The sequence below is a fragment of the Salvelinus namaycush genome, chromosome 34 (genome assembly GCF_016432855.1).
Source record: "Salvelinus namaycush isolate Seneca chromosome 34, SaNama_1.0, whole genome shotgun sequence".
Classification (NCBI taxonomy): Eukaryota; Metazoa; Chordata; class Actinopteri; order Salmoniformes; family Salmonidae; genus Salvelinus; species Salvelinus namaycush.
The window spans coordinates 20327386-20352286 of NC_052340.1; the positions used below are offsets into that span (position 1 = coordinate 20327386).

The 24901-nt window shown below is 43.5% G+C and overlaps 2 protein-coding genes across 2 annotated transcripts; one reads left to right on the forward strand and one right to left on the reverse strand.

The window, feature by feature from the left end:
* The first annotated feature begins 4740 nt into the window (after positions 1 to 4740).
* slc46a1 (solute carrier family 46 member 1) lies at positions 4741 to 10885 on the forward strand. Its single transcript, XM_038973600.1, has 7 exons — positions 4741 to 5306; positions 6595 to 6829; positions 7057 to 7213; positions 7415 to 7899; positions 8389 to 8472; positions 8668 to 8824; positions 8925 to 10885. The coding sequence occupies exons 1-7, from the start codon at positions 4986 to 4988 to the stop codon at positions 8980 to 8982; spliced, it is 1497 nt and encodes a 498-aa protein (XP_038829528.1). The 5' UTR covers positions 4741 to 4985; the 3' UTR covers positions 8983 to 10885.
* Positions 10886 to 12870: 1985 nt separating this feature from the next.
* On the reverse strand, positions 12871 to 24675 carry LOC120029043 (NAD(+) hydrolase SARM1-like). Its single transcript, XM_038974334.1, has 10 exons — positions 24197 to 24675; positions 22991 to 23378; positions 22606 to 22836; positions 17530 to 17742; positions 16323 to 16414; positions 16006 to 16199; positions 15799 to 15931; positions 15441 to 15630; positions 13948 to 14069; positions 12871 to 13701 (listed from the first exon to the last, which is right to left on the reverse strand). Exons 1-10 carry the CDS (start codon positions 24673 to 24675, stop codon positions 13539 to 13541), a joined length of 2205 nt encoding a protein of 734 aa, XP_038830262.1. The 3' UTR covers positions 12871 to 13538.
* Positions 24676 to 24901: the final 226 nt, after the last annotated feature.

Genomic DNA, 24901 nt, shown 5'->3' on the forward strand with positions numbered 1-24901 from the left:
TTTACAGTACAGTACAGCATTATTCCTAAGATGTCCCCTTTTGTATAGATGGTAATGAAATTGAAAGACTAACACCTGGGTAAGTGATCAGCTACAATGGGAATCAGCTGTGTTTGGTCTAATTGTTTTGATAGTATTTCATTTTTTAGATTTGGAATATATTTCAATATGGTATTACTTCAGAAATGTAGCAAATCGATGTCTTATTCAAGTGTGTGTTATGTTCGGTTTTGAACTTAAGTTTAACAGTTTTGAAAAGAGTATGCAAACATGTGCAAATTGGCCTATAGGTATATAGAGTTTTGGTGGTGGTTGTGTCTGAGTGAGAAAATAATTCATGAAATTTGAAAGATGTAGTCATTGAATGCATTTTGTGCCAAAGCAATGAAAAATAATCCACAGTTTAGCCCACATAACTGCTGTTGTGCTCACTGTGTGAAGAGTTTTGAAAAAGTGACCTAAGTATTGAGAAATGGGTTTTAGCGATTGTAAAAATAAATAAATAATGTAATGTAAAAGCACCCCTCCCCTCACAAAACTTTTTTCTGACAGAGCCAATTACAGATTTTGAAATACCATGAACTTTTTCTGATAGGTTTGGATGTTTTGAAACTATTCACTCCCTTTGAAGAGATTACAAATGATTGATCCCAAAGCAAAACAAATGTTGAGCCAAATGAAAATGTAACCCCTGAAATGGCTTTGTATTACCTTGCATTACTTAAACATTAAGCAAGCCAACTATAACTGTAAGCTTGTAATGAACACAATGGGAGACAGAGAGCTGGTTTCAAGCGCAGGGCGCAGCAGGTGTTTATAGGAAAAGGATCACAGGAGGAGGCAGGTAGCTGGGTCCAGGGGCAGGCAGAAGGTCATACACAGGGGGTCCAAAAGGGCAACAGTACAGGCAGGGAAAAGGCTAGTAACATCGTCCGGGAGATCAGGCAATAGGTAGATAACAGGAAATCCAATAGGCTAAAGTACAGGCAGGGAAAAGGTGTCATGAGTTAGTGAGGCAGGCAAAAAACTATCATACACGGGATGATTAGATTATGGGGAAAAACAGAGCTCAGAATAGAAGTGTGTCACAAAACAAACAATACCTCACAGTGATGGGGTGCAAAGAACTGAACTAAATAGTGTGTGATAATGACATACAGGTGTGTGAACAGGTGATCAGAATTCAGGTGATTGGGATCTGGAGAGTGAGCTGCGTTCAGGGGATCTAGGTGCTTGAGAGTGTGAGCTGGAAAGTGGGCTGGAAAGTGAGCTGCGTTCAGGGGATCTACGTGTTTGAGAGTGTGAGTTGGAAGCAGACGTTATAAAGCTACTCAATGTAATATGTATGAATCACCGACTGCAGCAGGCACAGACATTTCCCTGCATCTTTCCCTTTTCTAACTGGTGTCTATACATTCACCAGAGAGAGAGCGACAGAGACAGTGTGTGTGGGGGTGCATGTGTGTGAATACTTTAAAATACAAAGTGTAAACAGATATGAGATGAGACAAGAATTCTCACCTCTTGGCAGCTCAGTTCAAGGACTGAATGTGGGTGGGTGTGTTCCATTTAAACCAATGAAAATTATCTTAAGGTAAATATATTCTCTGAGTTAAACTGAGATAGAACTGTTTATTCATCTAATTACAGCTCATCCTTGTCCTTCATTGTATCCATCTTGGACAGGAGGAAAACTGCACGTACAAAATAATACATGTTGGACATCAATCTGATTAGTGACAGACTATTATCCATAACCGTAACCAAGGAAACTAAAAAAACGATTTGTGTTTAATGGCACTTTTCTGTTGATGCCAGTTTATTGTGCCATAACAACGGTGGTCTGCTGTACAGTAGAATAATAGTTGTTGGAACAACCCTAGGCCACTATGTTTTCCAAGTGAATACATCATATTAGACTAGAAAATGTAAGCTTCTAAGCATGTTTGGTGCTTTAACCACTGCCATTACATGGCTTTAACCACTGTCATTACATGGCTTTAACCACTGTCAATACATGGTGTCATTACATCATCTCTGGGTAAAGTGCCCACATCACTGTTTAGAAACATCAAGGAATATTCCTCCATGCCACCCATAACTCCATAACTCAGATTCCCAGATAGTGTGTGTGTTTGTGTGTGTGTGTGTGTGTGTGTGTGTGTGTGTGTGTGTGTGTGTGTGTGTGTGTGTGTGTGTGTGTGTGTGTGTGTGTGTGTGTGTGTGTGTGTGTGTGTGTGTGTGTGTGTGTGTGTGTGTGTGTACCACAATACGTAAACTAGGATAAGTCTGAGTTTTGTTACATAGATGGTACATTATGGTACTTTACATATAAACTTTATTGCCCAAGACAGCCTTGAATTCGGTTGAGATAACACTTCAGCACAAACTCCCGTTGAGTTATAAAGAAAAGTATTTATATGACCTGTTTAACAATGCACTTCAATTGCTGCAGCTGGAAGTCAATGTTCCCTTTCTCCCAACAAGACTTTTGTTCTCAGTAATAGTGGAACTGCAATTTGAACTGCAATCTGAACTGCAATAATGGAAAGTACTTTTTCATCGATATGATTGATTGCTTACTTTTGGGTTATTTCTGATAGTAAACTAGCTTCAAATGATGTTCTGGAAATCTGTGCCTTTACTGTACAGATGTTTCATAGACATTATTTGTAAATATTATATGATATTTGGAAATTTGATACCACCATACAACAATATTACAATTACAATGTACGTGTGTGTGTGTAGTGTGTGTGTGCTAGCGCCCATGTGCGTATGCGTGTCTGTACCTGTGTGTGTCTCTTCACAGTCCCCTGCTATTCCACAAGGTGCATTCTTGATACACATGGGAAGCTGTTGAGCATGAAAAAACCCAGCAGCATTGCAGTTTTTAACACACTAACCAGCGCGCCTGGCACCTACTACCATACCCCGTTCAAAGGGACTTAAATAGTTTGTCTTGCCCATTCATCCTCTGAATGACATACATGCACAATCCATGTCTCAATTGTCTCAAGGCTTAAAAATAATTATTTAACCTGTCTCCTCCCCTTCATCTACGCTGACTGAAGTGGATTTAACAGGTGACATCAATAAGGGATCATAGCTTTCACCTGGATTCACCTGGTCAGTCCATGTTTTGTACACTCAGTGTATATCCATTGATTTTTGAAAATGTATAAATGCCTCATGAGTACAACTGTCACACCACATCAGAATCCAAAATATATGCTTGTTTTACTCCATTGTTAGTAAACAATGTAATTGTAAACAAACTCCTCAAAACATGGTTAAAACTATAATTCTGGTATTATGGATCATGGACAGTCCTTGCGTCAATAGCTCTGTCTATGCATTTGAGAATTGTTTCCCAAAAGTTTTAAACAGTGACGGGTGGACCTTTGTAGCTGTTTGAACTGCAGATTGCCCCTTTAATATGTATTTTGGTCAATTAAGTTAATCAAATCAATTGTTAGAATGGAAAAAACAGACTTGGATTTTATAGAAACAAATGTATTTTTAAGAAACGTTTTTTAATAAATGTCAGTTTATCCAATGATGTAGGTCTAGTATTAGGCTACATGTGTAATAACTATCTTATAACATAAAGAGTACAGAATGTGTAATCATTTGTAGATTAAATGTCTAAATGTTTGACCATTTTTTTAAAATAATTACTTAACGAAATAAAACAAATGCATGTGGTGACATTGTGACTATTTGATAATCGGCAATTCCAAAGCAACAGTGACACAGCCTCAGATATATCACTTTTATTAAACCAAAACCAACTTTGCAAAGTTAAACTAACCGTACAACTCCATGCACAAGGACAAGGCCTACTTTTAACAATTCCCACAGACATTTTTACAAAAACATTTACTTGAAGAACATGCAAATGCAAAGTTTGGTAACAGAATGACAAAGCCACAGATGAGACAGATATTTCACCGGATGTATAAATGTGAAGCATCCGGTTGGCATTTCCACACACTACCAAATATAGTGGTGAGAGAAAGACCAGTGGCCGGAAGTGGGAGAAGATGGAGGGAGATGGATTTTGGCCGACATTCTGCAAATGTTCTCATCGATGAAACATTTGATCTCAATACAGTTTTCTGTTTCCAAAACTAGAATATGTTACGAACAGAGTGGACTAAGTTTTGTAGACTTTACCCTTTGCCAAAGTTTCCCAAAAATGTGTTGTTTAGAAGGAGTGCAAAGGCGAATTGAGTTACTGCATACGCGCACTTCACAGAGTAGGCGTTCCTTAACTGAAATATGCAAATACATGCTAGAATGCACCAATAGGCTCTCACTTGCTCGTGTTTGGCTCTGCCCACCTCCCTGCTTGTTCTGCCTGCTATGATTAATTTGCTCCCATTGGAAACGTCAGGCTGTGTTCTATCTTGGGTTGGTTCTAAAAATCTCTGACAGCACCAACAGCACAAACCATCTGCACTGTTCCTAGGCCGTCATTGTAAATAAGAATGTGATCTCAACTGACTTGCCTAGTTAAATAAAGGTTAAAAAAAAAAAAAAAAAAAACTATGTGTTTTTGTAAAATATTCGGAGAAAATTGTTAAAAGTAGTCATTGTGCATAGAGGTGTGTGGTTTGTTTAACTTTGCAATCATTGGTTTTTGTTTGACATTCAGTACATTTTAAAGTGACATCTATGTGACTTACACCGTGGAATTGTCCTGAAATGGGAGAGCAACAGAAGCTCGAGGTGCAGTTCGAAGCTTCGTCCAGATGGGGCAATCTCGAGACCATTATGCGGACAAGACTAGTGTAATAACTTCTAGAGGTTTTACTTACAGTTTAAGTACGTTTTGTCTTTGTTTCTGATCAGAACAAGTGAATTATTTGAAGATTTTGTCCGCAAACTATTCAGTCTTGCGAAGACGAGTATATAATAACAAAGGAACCGAAAATCTTAGTTGGGGTCTGAATCTTTTTTTAGTATCCTACAAACTGGCAATGGAAGATCCGGACACCAGAGCAATTCTTCCCGAAGATACTCTATCGTCTGTAGACGACGACATACCGATAAATGACACATTTTGTAATAACGAGGAGGTTGAGAATAAGGGACACATTTGCTATAGACGGCCGCCGTTCGCTTGCCCGCTTTCGGTTTCTGTTGAACCCGTGTTGTTCTTATCGATGTTCTCGCTGTCTCTTCAGTGGCCGCTGTCTACGCAGTACCTATGGGACCGCATCAGTGAAGACGTAGGTTACAACGGAACAAAAGGAGGAGGATGTGCCAACACTTCTGGGTCCCCAGACCCACTTCAAAAGGTGGGGGACTATCACTCCTGTTCTTGTGTGCACGCTTTTATTCCAGCCTAGCACTAACACGGCTGGTTTAGCAAATAAAGGTCTTGAATGATGATTAAATAATTGTTTAATTGGTTGAATAACATCAAATAATAATCTAACTTCACGTTTAACATCTTAATGATCATTATGATAAATGTTAACCTTTATTCAACCAAGTTAGTCTAGCTGAGATAAAAATCTATTTTTTAAGAGAGACCTGTATGGGATCAATATCATGCCAAATGTATTGTGAACACACAGCATGTCTTTTGTGTTCGTGTATCATGATCTGTACAAATAAGTACCAATCCACAAATGTAAATCACCAATCCACAAATGTAAATCACCAATCCACAAATGTAAATCACCAATCCACAAATGTAAATCACAATCCACAAATGTAAATCACCAATCCACAAATGTAAATCACAATCCACAAATGTAAATCACAATCCACAAATGTAAATCACTTTCCACAAATGTAAATCACTATCCACAAATGTAAATCACAATCCACAAATGTAAATCACTATCCACAAATGTAAATCACAATCCACAAATGTAAATCACTTTCCACAAACAAACACGATTTGATTTGTATATCGATATATTGCATTAGATTTTTTTTATTACTACAGATATGCAGGTCATTTCCAAGGGCCTTAAGTAAAATGACTACCATAAGATTTGTACATAGGAGAGATATGCGCAAACATGACAGTTATGGCAAATTATGTACATTTCTTGTGTTACTTTTTGATTGATTCGATTTTTTTAAACTTTAGTTTATTTAGTAAATATTTTATTTAGTAAATATCTATTTCTTGAACTGCATTGTTGGTTAGGGGCTTGTAAGTAAGCATTTCACTGTAAGGTCTACACCTGTTGTATTCGGTGCATGTGACAAATTTGATTTGATTTGATACACATCAATATTAAAAGCAGCACGTCAGTAAAGGACATGTACATGACACAAGTTTAAAATAAAAAATAGAGTGCAATACATCAAACGACGGCCAATAAATAAGTATCAAAATACTTAATGTAAGACAGAATCCTTCCTTACATACTGCAACGCCAACTAGTGACATCAGGAGACAACTAGAAACAACTACATGTCTCAACAACCAGTTCATCTATTTGTCCTTTGAACTCCTCTTGGGACACCAGGTACTGGAGTTTTAGGTTGGCATGCAGATAACTGACCATGACAGTGAACTGTTTGCTTTCATCATAACTCAAACCATATCCTCTCATCATTCATCAGGAGGTAGAGACCCTGACAGCCCACTGGAACCTGTACATCAACTTGGGAGGATTTGCAGTGGGACTGTTTGTGGTGACTCTGCTTGGCTCCTGGAGTGACCAGGGGGGCCGGCGGCTTGTGCTCATCCTGCCCAGCCTGGGTCTGGCCCTGCAGGCTGGAGTCTACCTGCTGGTCATGTACCTCAAGCTGCCCGTGGCCTGGTTCCTCCTGGGCAGGCTGCTCTCAGGCCTCTCAGGTAGGGATATGTCCTGTATTGATAAGAAGATGGGACACCATTATGTTAGCTTCAGGAAGATCTTTACTAAGATATAACCAGATAATACATCATGTCCAACTCAAGTTTTTCATAATCAATTAGTTGCTCGGGCCAATTAATCCGCTTTTTTAAAACACTTTTTTTGATCAATGTGGGCTTCCTTGACCGACTTATCGATTAATCAACAAACTCATCCTTACTCTCAGGCGACTTCAACACCATCCTGGCAGGCTGCTTTGCCTATGTGGCTGACACCAGCGACAGGGGCTCCCGGACGTTCAGGGTGGCAGTGCTGGAGGCCTGTCTGGGACTGGCTGGCATGCTGGCCAGTATCATAGGGGGGCAGTGGCGGCTGGCACAAGGGTAGGATATATCATGTTAAGATGGCCCAAGGTAGCTAGCTATCTGTGGTTGAAAAACATATCACTCTCATATTCTTCTTCAATTCATTTTTTGATTACAGTATGTTTGTAAGCTTCTTAACTGGATAACACTTATACCTCTCATGGGGACTTGATCCATACTGAAATAACCAAATTCCCCACCCTTTCTTTTCCTCCCCAGGTACATTAACCCATTCTGGCTGGTGCTGGCCACTAACCTGGCTGCTGCCCTCTATGCCTACCTGTTTGTACCCGAGTCCGTCACCCCTGACCCCAGTGCCAAACTCTTTACCACCCGTCACCACCGCGCCGTCTACCGCCTCTACTCTGCACTAGGCGACCCCACCGAGGTCGGCAGTTACACAAAATGGAGGAGGTACAAACTGTGGCTCTACATCTTCTGCTTCTTCCTGGTGGTGACGGTCCACTTTGGCAGCCGCGAGCTGTATGTTCTATATGAGCTGAGCTCTCCGCTGTGCTGGGGCCCAGGGCTGATCGGCTGGGGGTCTGCAGCCCAGAACCTGGCCTACCTCAGCAGCCTTCTGGGGTTGAGGACCTTGCAGCGATGCCTAGAGGACTCCTGGGTGTCTCTGGTGGGACTGGCCTCAAACATGACCGGCCTGGTGGTCATCTCACTGGCCAACACTACTGAACTCATGTTCACAGGTGAGAGGCTATCCCAGAAAACAAAACGAGTTAAAATTACATCATTACAACCAGATTACAATCAGTTTAGAGTTTACTAGATGTGTTGACCTTTTTCACAGTTTATTATTAGTCTTAGTGAACATGTGCTCTTGGCTCAGCAAGCAACAGTATAAGTCATCAGCATTACCCGATGGTGTCTGGAGAACAGTGCACAGGGAGAAACGCTCTAGTTGCACACAGTAAGACACCTGTCTCCCAGAGTACTAGATCAATAAACCTGCCCTGGAGGACTTCTGTTTTCTCTCTCCTCCTGTCTGGTTTCTTCCACAGAGATCACACAGCTGGGTAGAGGTCACAAAACTCACTGCTTATTCACTGCCTTCTAGTGATGGTGATAGATTATACATGGACAATCCCCTTCATCATTGTTGTGTGTCCATTCCCCAAGTAAACTTCCATAGTGTACCTTTAACAGGTAAATGTGTGTCTACTCCCCTTCTCTAACAGGCTATGGGCTGTGCTTCCTCTACATGGCAGCCACTCCAGTCCTCAGGGCCAAGCTGTCCAAGCTGGTGGGGCCTGAAGAACAAGGTGAGAGAGCGCTTTTAAAAGAAGGCCCTTAGCTGGGATATATTCACAATATGTCACGGCCTCTCATGTATACAGTTTCATAGTGCTCTATGACTACATCTATAAGGTGCTGTAAATGTTCATAAGGTAGCATAACACTTCATAAGAATATGCTTTAAGTGCTACGTGCTATTTCCTGTCCTGTGTGTGTTTCAGGTGCGTTGTTTGCGTCGGTGGCCTGTGTGGAGGGGCTGTGTTCCTTGGTGGCCAGCAGCCTCTTTAACTCTCTCTACCCAGCCACCCTGCACATCATGAAGGGATTCCCCTTCCTGTTCGGAGCCCTCCTCCTCCTCATCCCCACAGGGATCATTGGGTAAGTCCTTCCTTACCTGAAATTCCAATTTCAGTTGTCCTCATTTAAAACACTGAGGCCATAAATACCTTGTGATTCATGCATGTGGTTGTGTGTTTAGGATAGTTGAGTGTCGGGATCAGAGGACAGACAGAAGAGAGGACTCTGCAACATCCTGACACTGACAGACAGACGGGTACTAGATAAACTTCCTAACATCACAGCTTGAGCCTGGAAGGCCACAGCCTCTGCTGCCCTACATAGACCTTTTTACCAGTGTGCTGGAGAGGTAGCTGACTGTCATTAGACCACACAGAGTTTGGATTCAGTGGCTTCAACACCAAAAGACCAAGACCAAAAAGCTGGAACCACCAGCCAACCCCCCATGTCAGACATCACTGTGCACTACGTCATCTGATACTAGAAGAGAAAGAGGTCTGAGTTCCCTGTTGTATTTTAAACTGAAAACCTAATGTGAGCTGACATACAATTGTGGTCAAATAATACCCACAGTACTATATCAAACTATCCAAGGGCATGCAGAAAATACATGACTCAGAAAATATGAAATTCAATAACAGTGCATCTCAATGTCACCATAGCATGCGAGCAGCAGATAGATCGACTTTAGCCCAACTTGTCCAGACTCAACCATTAGTATCTCTGAACAAAACGAGACCCATCCGTTTCTAACAGCAGTCAGGGAGTACTGAGTTACACTGCTTACAGTTTACTGTCATCCCTCCATTCAACAGATAGCCCAGTCTAACCCCTTAAGTGCCCTAACACAGCAACCCTGTCACCCCTCCATACTATACAATAGATAGGCAAGTCTGTGTGTGTGTGTGTGTGTGTGTGTGTGTGTGTGTGTGTGTGTGTGTGTGTGTGTGTGTGTGTGTGTGTGTGTGTGTGTGTGTGTGTGTGTGTGTGTGTGTGTGTGTGTGTGTACCAGTGTGCCAATAGATGGCCTAGTCTAAACTCCCTGCTCCCTAAAGTGTTCTCACATAGCAACACATGATAACCCCCCAGCACAAGGCCACAGCTAGCTCACACACAGCACACACACTGTCCTGGGTTCAACCCTCAGTAGCACAGGGGGCAACCAGATCTCTTATAACACATTTAAAAGGATGCAACAGAAGCTGAGGGGTTGCGGCCAGGGGGAGAGTTGAAGCATTACTGTCACTCAGTATTTGTGATGATATATTTTGATTTACTGTTAGGGAGAAGTAAGGCCTGTGATAGGCCTACTGGCTTTCTGTCTTCTGAAATCATGTAACCAATCATCAAATCAAGTTTATTTTATATAGCCCTTCGTACATCAGCTAATATCTCGAAGTGCTGTACAGAAACCCAGCCTAAAACCCCAAACAGCAAGCAATGCAGGTGTAGAAGCACGTGTGTTCAATGCACTGACTGGAAGTTGCTTTGGATAAGAGTTTCTGCTCAGTATTGTGAATTGATTTTATTGTCTGCACCGTACAGTATTACTGATTTTTAAATACTGTGAATGATATTTATCATCTTTAGAAAATGGAACAAATGAATGATTGAATCATGCCAATGATATATTTGACACTTAAAGTTAAGTGGCTTCTTATGAACTATTATTGCCTCATAAAACATTTATAGCATCTTGTAGATGCTGATGTGGAAAGCCAATTATATATTTGATAACATTTAACTGGCTTCTTATGAAATGTTATTGCCTTATAAAACATTTATAGCACCTTGTAGATGCAGAAGTGGAACATATGAAACTCTACAATAAAGCAAGCCACAAAAGGTCATGGTATATGATGAGTGTTTCACAACTAGGGGCCTTCTGCCTCATGACTTACTGTTTTAGTATACCGTTTCATAATACCATTGAATCTATTAGCTGCTATGAATATGTTAATAATAATAAGGCAATATAACGCTTCATAAGAATCCATTTCAAGTACAGTGTTGCACTGTATTTTAATGCACAGAAAGATTCACAGATTTACTGTATCCTGAGGTTAGTTGTTTTTATTGCATCACTATATTGTAAAATGACAACAATGCCTAAATCTTGAATAAAGAAAGTAAACAAGAACATGCCTATGTATACAGTATTTAATCAACATACCTGTATTAAGAGCAACACATATATTAAGGCAACAGGGGAAATCGCCCAGAAGAGCCATCAAAACAGTGTCAAGATATAGCTAGCAGTGCTGAGAGCAAATACTGTAGCTTGGGACTGAGGTGACATTTTTTGTTTTCCTTTTTCCCACACCATGTAGTACTGTGTGGGTACATAAGTATCTACTGTACATCACTAACAGATATGAATCTACAAAACAAACACATCACTAATAACCTAATAATTCCATGTTTAAAGTAAAGTGTTAGCATTCCACTTCATTGAATTATAAATACAATAACCTGGTGATTTTATCACTTCTGTGCTCATTTTGCAACACTTGGTTGGTAATATCTAAACTGATAATCAGAAACTGCATGATTGTTTTGTTAGATGTTTTTCTGATCATGTCACAGATAATAGTATAGACTTCAAATGATTTAGACAGGGGTGGTGCATGCTGGTCTAAAAAGGATCCTCAATGTGAGCCATGTATACAGTATTTAGCGCTGCCCTCAATGTGATATCATTTATCTACTGAATTGCTTCTATCCAATAGATACAAGCCAGTAAACTAAGGCTGGCTGTCAAGCAGCCAAATCAATTACAGAATCTCTTTTGGCGTGAGGAAGGAATCAAACCACAAATCAGCATTGCAGTTACATCAGTTCAGCCGAACAAAGTAACGCAGCATGTTGTGACTGTATACTACAACACTTTCTGACAGGCAGGTGATGGAAGTGTTTTCATGGAGTAGCTTCAGCCTTAGGTGGTAGTGTAGATATTGTTTTTGTAAACTGATTGTATCTTTGTGAACAGTGAGAGAGAGTGTCTATCCGTTTTCACATGAGCAAGATACATTGATAATGGTATTTTTCATTGCCTCGAGTTTGGTTGAGAGAGAGAGTTCTTTGTGAACCCCTGATTGTCGTTGGGCAGATGAGTGTAAGTGTATAATGAGTATAGTTATTGTAGACCTCTTCTATCCTGGTGTCACGCCCTGCCCTTAGAGATAGTTTTTATGTCTCTATTTTGGTTGGTCAGGGCGTGAGTTGGGGTGGGCATTCTATGTTTTTGTTCTATGTTGTCTATTTCTATGTGTTTGGCCGTGTGTGGTTCTCAATCAGAGGCAGCTGTCTATCGTTGTCTCTGATTGAGAACCATACTAGGTAGCCTTTTCCCACCTGTGTTTTGTGGGTAGTTGTTTTCTGTTTTGTGTCTGCACCAGACAGGACTGTTTCGTTTGTTCCACTTTTATTTTTTGTTCTAGTGTTCAGTGCTAATAAAAGTCATGAACACGGCCTCCTGGGTGGCGCAGTGGTCTAGGGCACTGCATCGCAGCGCTAGCTGTGCCACCAGAGACTCTGGGTTCGCGCCCAGGCTCTGTCGCAGCCGGCCGCGACCGGGAGGTCCGTGGGGCGACGCACAATTGGCCTAGCGTCGCCCGGGTTAGGGAGGGTTTGGCCGGTAGGGATATCCTTGTCTCATCGCGCACCAGCGACTCCTGTGGCGGGCCGGGCGCAGTGTGCACTAACCAAGGTTGCCAGGTGCACGGTGTTTCCTCCGACACATTGGTGCGGCTGGCTTCCGGGTTGGATGCGCGCTGTGTTAAGAAGCAGTGCGGCTTGGTTGGGTTGTGTTTCGGAGGACGCATGGCTTTCGACCTTCGTCTCTCCCGAGCCTGTACGGGAGTCGTAGCGATGAGACAAGATAGTAATTACTAACAATTGGATACCACAAAATTGTGGAGAAAAAGGGGATAAAAAAAAAAAGTAAAAAAAAAAAAAAAAGTAATGAACACGTACAACGTTGCACCTTGGTCCTCTCCTTCTTCCTCAGACGAACGTTGTTACACCTGGTCCCAGATCTGTTTGTGTTGTTTTGACATCTCGTATGGTCCTTGTCACGACAGTGACCATAGGAGTTGGCAAAACAGCACATAAACAGATTTGGGACCAGACTCGATCTGTATCGGTAAGAGGTCATCTCTGTTGGATTAGGGTGTTTGCCAGCACCCAGGTTACACAATCGTAGACACATCAAATCAATGCAATAGTCGACCACCAATGAGCTTGCAGGATTCCATTTAAGCACCATGAGAAGAAAAAAAAGATACAGTATTTCGCATACACTATGTACTTTACACAGGAACATTACTAAAAGCCTGGTCCCAGATCTGTTTGTACTCTTGCCAACTCCAACCCTAACATGTCAAGGAGTTGGAATGATAGCACAAACAGGCTGGTACTCAGGCTACTATAAACCAGAATGTTGTCTTTTCTTTGAAAATATGGGCGTATTTATAACAATGAGAGAGCAGTGCTATGGAGAGGAAACAGAGATACTCCACATTTGTATTACGTGTAATGCATGATGCCATCAACGGCTGACTTTTAAGACTGGTTATTTCCTGAGAGACAGACAATATACCTGACCATGCTAATAACAGCTTATGACAGTGGCACTGCAGTTTTGGAGAGCACTACATGGTATTTACAAGTGCTGAAAAACATATGATTTAAATACAGACTATTAAACGTGTCTTCACATGCACACGGGTAGAGCTGACCAACCAGAGCGCAGAGCATGCTCTGTTCGACATGATTGATTACTGATCACTAATGGTCACAATTTTACATCATCACAGACCAGAGCACCACTCAAGGGCCTTTGTTTCTTCTTCTTAGGGCAGTCTGTCTTGGGACAGTCTGTCTGGTCTTGGCTGGGGTTGCCTTTGAGAAATCGCAGAATCTTCTCAATGGTGGCCTCTTGGTACTCATGGGACCACCTGTATCGAGAGAGAAGGGGAGGGGGGAGAGAAAGAGGGAGAAAGGGAAAGAGAAAGAGGAAGGGAGAAAGAGGGAGAGATAAAGAGAGAGGTTGAGTGATAGAAAAAGATAGAGAGAAAGAAAGAAAGAGAAAGAGAGGGAGACAGAGACAGAGAAAATGTAAGAAACTCCAGCGAAGTGCACTTTGGATAAGTGTTCAAACTGCTCATCTCTCTCAAACAGTCTGCCGTCTCTGTCTGACTCACTTGATGCCGTTGAAGTTGAGGATGGTTTTCATGTCCTCAGGCAGAGAGTTTGGGTCAGGCCACATGAAGTTATCAGTGACAGGGACGATGTTCTTCTTCCCAGCGAGAGCTGTGACTATCTCCTGCAGGATTTACGAGAGGTACATTAAATCACAGACAGACACAGTGTCTACGCAGTCTAGACATGTAAGGGGCAGGGGTATATGGGGAAAATAATCTCTCAACTGTAACATTGTTCTGTATGCAGTGCAGGGGCGTCAATAGGGTATGGTAGAGTATGGCAGTCGCCACCAACAATTTAAAATAGGCTACTAAAATCATTCCAAGGCAAATGCATTATTAGCGGGCTGGCTTTAGGACCATGCACACGCCTTTGAGCGTGCGAGAAGGGTGTTTGTCCGGCTGGATGCCTTTGAGAGAGCACATCGACGCAGCTGCAGTGAACAGTGCAACTTTTCTTTCAAAACAGTGCAGAGGTGGAATATGGTTGTAGATGGCTAGGTAATTACTGTTTGACTTGATATGAAACTAAACTGGAGTTTAATACCGGTGCTGAACTAGTGGGTACAGTAGCAGCTAATTTCTGTATGACGTGATTGTAGAATGTTAAGTCTTTTATTGACTAAGGTGAATGAAGCTATAGCAGCAAGGTGATAATGTCCAGTCAATTTTGCTTGTTTTTGCAGTTTGTTTTTAGCGTGTAGCAATGGAGTACATGAGCTTCAACTTTATATAAATTCCTTGGAGCTTCAACGTTGCCATTCCCTAAGTTCAGCTGAAATGACGCCACTGATGCAGGGGACCTCTCTATGTCTAATATTGTATATCACCAACATATAGATGGAACATCTAGACATGTAAAGGCTAGAGTGACAGGATTATACACATAGAATTTTTTTTGAATTTCATCTAGATACTATTGGATCTACACTGAACGAACAAAACATTATGAACACCTGCTCGTTCCATGACAGACTGACCAGGTGAATCCACGTGAAAGCTATGATCCCTTGTTGATGTTCGTCGGAGCATGGACTATACAAGGTGTTGAAACCGTTCCACAGGGATGCTGCCCCATGTTGACTCCAATAATTCCCACACTTGTGTCAAGTTGGCTGGATGTCCTTTGGGTAGGGAACAGGAAACTGTTGATAGTGAAAAACCCAGCAGTGTTTCAGTTGTTGACACAAACCGGTGCGCATTGCTTACCCCATTCAAAAGCACTTAAACATTTGGTCTTGCCCATTCACCCTCTGAATGGCACACATACACAATCCATGTCTCGAGGCTTAAAAATCCTTCTTTATCCTGTCTCCTCCTCTTCATCTACACTGATTGAAGTGGATTTAACAAGTGACATCAATAACGGATCATAGTGTTCACCTGGATTCACCTGGTCAGTCTATGTCATGGAAAAAGTAATGTTTTGTATACTCAGTGTATATTGTTATGTATGCAGAACCTATCTATGTATAGATCCATCTATGTCTTACCTTGTGTACCCAGTCCTTCATGCCAGTGTCACCCATGCACTTGTCGAGGGCGTTGGCAGACAGCACCAGGATGAAGTTCCGTGCCCGCTGGACGCTCTGGATCAGCTTGTCCTCAAACTTCCCTGCTTCCAGCTTCTCCACATCAATGAACACACTGAAACCTCTGACCTGCAGGTGGACCTTCAACAGACTGGGGGGGGGGAAGAGAGTAACAATTGACGATCTATAGATCTTAGCCTCCAGATAATCCTGACAGACCTGATAATGTTGTTCCAAAGCTCCCTAGCTTTTCCTCTCTCCTGACTATTATTCCTTGCCCTATCCATGACTCTCCCTCTTCCTCTCCCTCTCTGCAGACCTGGCGAGCTGGGAACCGGTAGTCCTGCGGTAGCTAATAAACACGTCCGGTCCAGGGGGCTGGGCATCGGTCAGACACGGCTTAATCGGCCTAAGGGCGGCTGCCAGGATCTTGGCGCGATGGATGCCGTTCTCTAGGAGAAAAGGAATACTTTATTCTCCATTGTCTTGCAGGGAACGTAAATGTGGCTTTTGGCTCACAACCCACCTATGTAACAGTCTGACTGGAGCTGCTGGTCGGTGAGGTGGAGGACGTTCTTGCGGTCCACGCCAGACTGCACCAGGCCGTAGGTGTACTGGCGGAAGCGTGGGTTCACCTCGCCCAGCCAGTCAGCCATGTTGTTGGGGTCACAGGTCGAGTAGTTGGCGTAGGTCTTCAGCACGCGCAGGTCACGGAGGAACCTAGAAGACAAAACAAAATGGAGTGGACAGGGTGAGGTGGGGATTTTTATTTCAATGCTCAATTTCACTGATGTTGACTGGTGTAACAGACTTTTTATAAGCTTGACAGATGACTGAACTAACCTCTTGCGAGTGAGTCCTGCGGTCATGCCCAGGTCAGTGCTCAGCTCCTGGTCTGTGATGTTCAGCAGTAGGTCACCATCCACCTGCAGCTCCTGAAGGATAGGCAGAGAGAGTAGAGAGAAAGACTGAGTTAATTTAGTGAGTAAGTGTAACGGCTATCGTCGGTGGAAGAAGGTGAGGACCAAGGTGCAGCGTGGTAAGTGTTCATGATATTTAATAATAATCAAACCTGAACACTGAATAACAAAACAACAAAGAAACAACCGAAAACAGCTCTGTCTGGTGCAGACACACAAAGACTGAAAATAACCACCCACAAAACCCAACAGAAAACAGGCTACCTAAATATGGTTCCCAATCAGGGACAACGATAAACAGCTGCCTCTGATTGAGAACCATATCAGGCCAAACACAGAAATAGAAAATCATAGAAAAATTAACATAGACAACCCACCCAACTCACGCCCTGACCATACTAAAACAAAAGACAAAACAAAGGAACTAAGGTCAGAACGTGATAGTAAGAGGCTAAGGAGAAATACAGGTAACTGCCAAAACAAAGGAAACACCAACATAAAATGTCTTAATAGGTTGTTGGGCCACCACAAGCCAGAACAGCTTTAATGCGACTTGGCATAGATTCTACAAGTGTCTGGAACTCTATTGGAGGGATGCTTTGCTGATGGTGGTGGAAAACGCTGTCTCCAGAATCTCCCATAAGTGTTTAATTGGGTTGAGATCTGGTGACTAAGATGGCCATGGCATATGGTTTACATTGTTTTCATGCTCATCAAACCATTCAGTGACCACTCGTGCCCTGTGGATGGGGGCATTGTCATCGTATGGGGGCATAGTCATGGTTGACAAAATAATGGCCAAAATACCATAATTGTTATACATGTCCCTAAGCATGATGATATGTTAATTGCTTAATTAACTCAGGAACCACATCTGCGTGAAAGCGCCTGCTTTCAATGTACTTAGTGTCCTTCATTTACTCAAGTATTTCTATTATTTTGGTAGTTACCTGTAGGTATCCATATCTAATAGATATGAAACCAAACATTCACCTTATTTTGTCACCATCTTTACAAGGACTATAGAAGAGCATTCTCATTGTTTATTGTTCAAACCTTGTCTTTTGCTATCGCTATCTCTATCTATCTTTCTCTCTCACACACACACACTGAGACACAGAAACACACACCTGGAAGCGCTCAGTATAAGAGCTGAATCCAATCACTTGGAGCCATCTCTGCACCTCACCACCCTTCCAGTTGGGCACGGAGGAGAGGATACGTCGCGGCACCTCCTCCCCCATCATCCCCAGTGCCCGCTTGGCCAAGGCACAGGCCGTCCCATTGCTGGAGTACATGACAATCCTTTTCAGGCTCTGCACCGCACCTATCTCCTGGAAGATCTGGGAGGAAGAATGTACACACATTCAATTGTATGTCCATTGTTATTGTAGGGCTGGTGATTTTAATGAAGGAACATTTAAATCCATTTTACCTCATTTTTACCGGTATGTCACCTGTGCAACTAGATGAAACAAAACTTGATCACATTTACTCCACACACAGAAATGCATACAAGGCTCTCCCTCACCCTCCCTATGGCAAATCTGACTCTATCCTCATGATTCCTGCTTACAAGCAAAAACTCTAACAGGAAGTAACAGTGACGCACTCAATACGGAAGTGGTCAGATGAAACGGATGCTAACGGACTGTTTCGCTAGCACAGACTGGAATATGTTCCAGGATTCATCCGATAACATTGAGGAGTTTACCACATCAGTCACTGGCTTCATTAATAAGTGCATCGACGATGTCATCCCCACAGTGACCGCACGTACTGTACATATCCCAACCAAAAGCCATGGATTACAGGCAACATCCGCACTGAGCTATAGGTTGGAGCTACTGCTTTCAAGAAGCAGGATACTCATCCGGATGTTTATAAGAAATCCCGCTATGACCTTCAATGAGCCATCAAACATCCAGCTTGAACGCTCGTCGGATGTGGCAGGGCTTGCAAACTATTATGGATTACAAAGGGAAACCCAGCCGCAAGCTGCCCAGTGACGCGAGCCTACCAGACAAGCTAAATGCCTTCTATGCTCGTTTCGAGGCAAGTAACACTAAACCATGCATGAGAGCGCCAGCAGTCCCAAACAATTGTGTGTTCTCGCTCTCCGTAGCCAATATAAGACCTTTAAACAGGTTAACATTCACAAGGCCGCGGGGCCAGATGGATACCAGGACACATACTAAGAGCATGTGCTTACCAGCTGGCGGGTGTCTTCACTGACATTTTCAAACTCTCCCTGACCCAGTCTGTAATACCTACATGTTTCAAGCAGATCACCATAGTCCCTTTGCCCAAGAACGCCCAGGTAACCTGTCTAAATGTCTATTGCCCATAGCACTCACATCATTAGCCATGAAATACTTTGAAAGGCTGGTCATGGCTCACATCAACACCAACATCCCAGACACTCTGGACCCACTCCAAATTGCATACCGCCTCAATAGATCCACAGATGACACTGCCCTCCCCCAGCTGGACGAGAAGAACACCTACAGTTGAAGTCAGAAGTTTACATACACTTAGGTTGGAGTCATTAAATCTCGTTTTTCAACCACTCCACAAATTCCGTGTTAACAAACTATAGTTTTGGCAAGTCGGTTAGGACATCTACTTTGTGCATGACACAAGTAATTTTTTCCAACAATTGTTTACAGACAGATTATTTCACTAAAACGAGTTCTATATCGACATAACTGTATCACAATTCCAGTGGGTCAGAAGTTTACATACACTATGTTGACTGTGCCTTTAAACAGCTTGGAAAATTCCAGAAAATTATGTCATGGCTTTAGAAGCTTCTGATAGGCTAATTGACATCATTTGAGTCAATTGAAGGTGTAACTGTGGATGTATTTCAAGGCCTACCATCCAACTCAGTGAGTCTTTGCTTGACATCATGGGAAAATCAAAAGAAATCAGCCAAGACCTCAGAAAACATTGTAGACCTCCACAGTCTGGTTCATCCTTGGGAGCAATTTCCAAATGCCTGAAGGTACCACATTCATCTGTACAAACAATAGTACACAAGTATAAACACCATGGGAACCACGCAGCCGTCATACCGCTCAGGAAGGAGAAGCGTTCAGTCTCCTAGAGATTAACGTACTTTGGTGCGAAAAGTGCAAATCACTCCCAGAACCACAGCAAAGGACCTTGTGAAGATGCTGGAGGAAGCAGGTACAAAAGTATCTATATCCACAGTAAATACGAGTTCTATATCGACATAACCCGAAAGGCTGCTCAGCAAGAAAGAAGCCACTGCTCCAAAACGGTTTGCAACTGCTGTAACGCTCTGGGTGTCGGGGGGGTGTGAAGTCAGGCGCAGGAACAACAGAGAGTTCAATATAGTGCTTTTAATGCACACACGGTAAACAACGTCCCCACGAAAACACTGGGTGTACAAACAAATGCCCCATACACGGGGGACGAAAAAACAGTCCAAATACACTCTACGAACAAAATAAACAATACGTTCGTCTACTCCCGATACCAAGGTACAACTGATCAATCCCGCACAAAGAAACGTGCGGGCTGGCTGACTAATAAAGCCCAACTAATTACAATCACCTCAACACAGGTGTAATAAATAAACACATAAGGAGGGGGAGGAAAAAGAGTCAGTGGCAGCTAGTAGGCCAGCGACGACGACCGCCGAGCGCCACCCGAACGGGAAGGGGAGTCACCTTCGGTCGGAGTCGTGACAACTGCACATGGGGACAAAGATCATACTTTTTGGAGAAATATCCTATGGTCTAATGAAACAAAAATGTTTGGCCATAATGACCATCGTTATGTTTGGAGACAAAGGGGGACGCTTGCAAGCCGAAGAACACCATCCCAACCGTGAAGCACGGGGGTGGCAGCATCATGTTGTGGGGGTGCTTTGCTGCAGGAGGGACTGGTGCACTTCACAAAATAGATGGCATCATGATATATTGAAGAAACATCTCAAGACATCAGTCAGGAAGTTAAAGCTTGGTCGCAAATGGGTCTTCCAAGTGGACAATGACCCCAAGCATACTTCCAAAGTTGTGGCAAAATGGCTTAAGGACAACAAAGTCAAGGTATTGGAGTGGCCATCACAAAGCCCTGACCTCAATCCCATAGAACATTTGTGGGCAGAACTGAAAAATTGTCTGCGAGCAAGGCCTACAAACCTGACTCAGTTACACCAGCTCTGTCAGGAGGAATGGACCATAATTCAACAAACGTATTGTGGGAAGCTTGTGGAAGGCGACCCGAAACATTTGACCCAAGTTAAACAATTTAAAGGCAATGCTACTAAATACTAATTGAGTGTATGTAAACTTCTGACCCACTGGGAATGTGATGACAGAAATAAAAGCTGAAATAAATCATTCTCTCTACTATTATTCTGACATTTCACATTCTTAAAATAAAGTGGTGATCCTAACTGACCTAAGACAGGGAATTTTTACTAGGATTAAATGTCAGGAATTGTGAAAAACTGAGTTGAAATGTATTTGGCTAAGGTGTATGTAAACTTCCGACTTCAACTGTAAGAGAATTGTGAGAATGCTGTTCATTGACTACAGCTCAACGTTCAACATTATAGTGCCCTCTAAGCTTATCACTACGCTCAGGACCCTGGGACTGAACACCTCCCTCTGCAACTGGATCCTGGACTTCCTGATGGGTCACACCCTGGTGGTGAGGGTAGGCAACACCAGGGGGTGGCTGACCCTCAACACGGGCCCATCTGGGGTGCATGCTTAAGTCTCCTCCTGTACTCCCTGTTCACCCAAGACTTCGTGGCTGTGCACGACTCCAATACCATCATTAAGTTTGCTGATGACACAACAGTGGTAGGCCTGATCACCGACAACAATGAGACAACCTATGGAGAGGATGTCACAGACCTGGCAGTGTGGTGCCAGGACAACAACCTCTCCCTCAATGTCAGCAAGACAAAGGAGCTGATTGTGGACTACAGATAATGGATGGTCGAGCACGCCTCCATCCACATCATCGGTGCCATAGTGGACTTGTCAAAGACTCCAGCCACCAAAGTCTTAGACTGTTCTCTCTGCTATAACACGGCAAGCGGTACCGATACACCAAGTTTGGAACCAACAGGACCCTGAACAGCTTCTACCCCCAAGCCATAAGACTACTAAATAGCTAACCGGACAATCTGCATTGACCCCTTTTGGACTAATTATTTTGACTCATTACATATGCTGCTGCTACTGTTAATTATCTATCCTGTTGCCTAGTCACTTTACCCTACCTATATGCACATATCTACCTCAATTACATCATACCCCTGCACATTGACTCTGTACTGGTATTCCATGTACAGTTTTTAGCCAAGTTATCGTTACTCATTGTGTATTTATTCATAGTGATATTATTTGTATTCATTTTTCACTCTTCATTGCTGGGAAGTAAGCATTTCATAGTTAGTCTACACCTGCTGTTTACAAAGCGTGTGACAAATGCAATTTAATTTGATTTTATATATAGTTAGGTAAGTGGGCACCAGAAGTGGTTTTAGGCCCATTTTACATTACATTTTAGTCATTTAGCAGACGCTCTTATCCAGAGCGACTTACAGTAGAGTGCATACATTTTATTACATTTTACATACTGAGACAAGGATATCCCTACCGGCCAAACCCTCCCTAACCCGGACGACGCTATGCCAATTGTGCGTCGCCCCACGGACCTCCCGGTTGCGGCCGGCTGCGACAGAGCCTGGGCGCGAACCCAGCCCAGCCTGGGCGCGAACCCAGAGACTCTGGTGGCGCAGCTAGCACTGCGATGCAGTGCCCTAGACCACTGCGCCACCCGGGAGGCCCCAAAAGGTTGTTGGGTGAAATCCCTGTATCCACTACCCACTAAAGCAGGGTTTCCAAAACTCGGTCCTCTGGACACCAAGGGGTGCACATTTAGGTTTTTGTCCTAGCACTACACAGCTGATTCAAATAATCAACTAATCATCAAGCTTTGATCATTTGAATCAGCTGTGTAGTGTTAGGACAAAAACCTAAACGTGCACCCCTTGGGGTCCCGAGGACCAAGTTTGGGAAACTCTGCACTAAGGTGTAGTGGTCACCACAGGGAGGGCGTGCAGGCTTTTGTTCCAGCCCAGCACGAACACATCTGATTCAGCAAATCAACTGCTTATCAAGGTTGAACCAGGTGTGCTTTTGTTCCCTGATACTGACCTTGGTGTTCCGCTGGCGTGACTTGATGCTGGTCTCGACACACAAGTAGAAGGCCGCGATACACTTCCCCTCCAGTCTGGCCCCATCCAATAGTGGCAGCAGCTGCTGTAAGTCTGCAGCCGTCCTCCCCTGCATGCTGTCCGCACTGTCCAGCAAGCTCCTGGCAAACTCATCAGGGTCCAGAGATGCAATAAAGGGCTCCACCAGCTCCAACGTCCCTGACTTCACCACCTATAATAATACATTTAGCAGACACTTTAATCCAGGGAAATGTACAGTGTAGTGTGCATACATGTTTTCGTATAGGTGGCCAGTGCAGGAATCAAACCAACCACCCTGGCGTTACAAGCTCCGTGCTGTACTAACTGAGCCACACAGGACCCACCTCCTGCTCGATCTCCCGGTTATTGGCGAGCACGGCCACCGCTAAACACGCATGGAAGCGGATCAGCTCGTCCTCTTTAGAGAACGCCAACGGAAACAACCACTCGGCTGCCTGCTTCTCGATCATCAGCCGCTGGCAGTGATGGCCGCCATACATGGCGCAGTTGGCAAGTGCCACGGCACAGTGGCGGAGGACGGTGGGGTCGGTACCGCGGCACCAGAAGAGCAGGGCATCCAGGGCGCCGTTGGCGATGAGCTGGGCGGACGTCTCCTCGGTGTGTTTGAACATGTGCTCCAGGATGCCTGAGACACTGCGGGCCAGCTGGGCGTCCTCTGTCTCCCTCGTCAGGTTCAGGATCACCCCCAGACCCATGTGAGCCACGTAATCTCTGAATAGGAAGAGAGAGAGGTGAAGAGGGTAAAGAAAAGTATTAGTATATAACTAGGCTGGGTTGGGTAGGTTAATTTCAAAATGTAATCCGTTACAGATACTAGTTACCTGTCCAAAATTCTAATCAGTAACGTAACTTTTGGATTACTCAAACTCAGTAACGTAATCTGATCTGATTACATTCAGTTACTTTTAGATTACTTTCCCCACTCGCTCAGGTGGAACAAATTTACATTTGCTCCTTTTTTCAATGCTGATTTGAATGTCATTGAGAAAACAGAGAAGTGTTAAATATTTTTTCGCAAACATTCTTTCTGAATGTAAAACTTACCCTCGAAGTAATCATCTAGTTTTTCAAAAGTATCTGTAACCTGATTACAATATTTTGGCTGGTAACGCAACAATTACCGTAATTGCGGCAACAATTACATGTAATCAGTTCCTCCCCAACCCAGTGGCTGAGTTTATAAATGTATTTTTTAACCTTTATTTAACTAGGCAAGTCAGTTAAGAACAAATTCTTATTTACAATGACAGCCTACCGGGGAACAGTGGGTTAACTGCCTTGTTCAGGTGCAGAACGACAGATTTTTACCTTGTCAGCTCGGGGATTCAATCCAACAACCTTTCAGTTACTGACCCAATGCTCTAACCACTAGGCTGCCTCTGCCTGTTCTAACCACTAGGCTGCCTGGCGCCACAGAACGACTAAGACTTATCTGTATCTGGGTCCTGGAAACTGGCCCTAAAGGTTAGGACCAAGGTAATATGTTGTACAACTGAAAAAGTGCATGTAGGCCTGTAGTGAATACACACCTGTTCTCAGAGACCAGTATCTGCTCCAGTAGTTTGGCAGACTCATAGGTGATCTCCACAGCAGGTGTCATTAGGAGTTGCAGGAGCAGCTCCAGTCCTCCGTCCAGTCGTATCCTGTTGCATATCTCCTCCGCGACCTGCCGGCCCACAGTAGGCAGAACCCAGGCCTCCTCCACTAACTGGAACGTCTCTGCGATGGCCCTGCGGGTCTCGTCTAGATCCGATGTATCTTTGGCTGATTTCAGTGTCTTGATAGCGGAGCGCAGGGCCGGGAGCGAAGTATCCAAAACATCCTGGACGTCGGCACCGTGGACACCCGGTGAGACCGGTGGTGCTTTCGGTTCCGAGGATGAGCTCGAGCTGCCCGACCTCCGGTTCCCAATCCGGCTGACATATTCCGGTACAGTGAGTCTTTCGGAGCTGAACATGGAGAGGTATCGATAGAGTCTCCAGAGGGAAATGGTTAGAGATAAGAGCATCAACCGCCAATCTCTGTCAGGGCCAAGAGGGCTTGTTGCAGGCCCTGATCAATAACAGATCGATTATCAGGCCAGTTTCTCTGGAGAAATAAACGTGTGCGTAATAACCTGGTTATAACTGAATGGGAAACAATGTTTGTCTTGCAATCAAGTTGTTTAGATACATGAACAAACCAGAATAGGTGAAATTACAATCCCATCATCTGGACAGGATGCTGAGCTATAA

Coding starts and splice junctions, on each gene's coding strand:
- LOC120029043 (XM_038974334.1), bottom strand. CDS start 24,675: ATGCTCTTATCTCTAACCATTTCCCTCTGGAGACTCTATCGATACCTC. Junction 16,200..16,322: donor GCAGGACTCACTCGCAAGAG/GTTAGTTCAGTC, acceptor TTTGTCTTCTAG/GTTCCTCCGTGACCTGCGCG. Junction 15,932..16,005: donor CCAGTCAGACTGTTACATAG/GTGGGTTGTGAG, acceptor CTTTTCTCCTAG/AGAACGGCATCCATCGCGCC.
- slc46a1 (XM_038973600.1), top strand. CDS start 4,986: ATGGAAGATCCGGACACCAGAGCAATTCTTCCCGAAGATACTCTATCG. Junction 7,900..8,388: donor TACTGAACTCATGTTCACAG/GTGAGAGGCTAT, acceptor CTTCTCTAACAG/GCTATGGGCTGTGCTTCCTC. Junction 8,473..8,667: donor GGTGGGGCCTGAAGAACAAG/GTGAGAGAGCGC, acceptor TGTGTGTTTCAG/GTGCGTTGTTTGCGTCGGTG.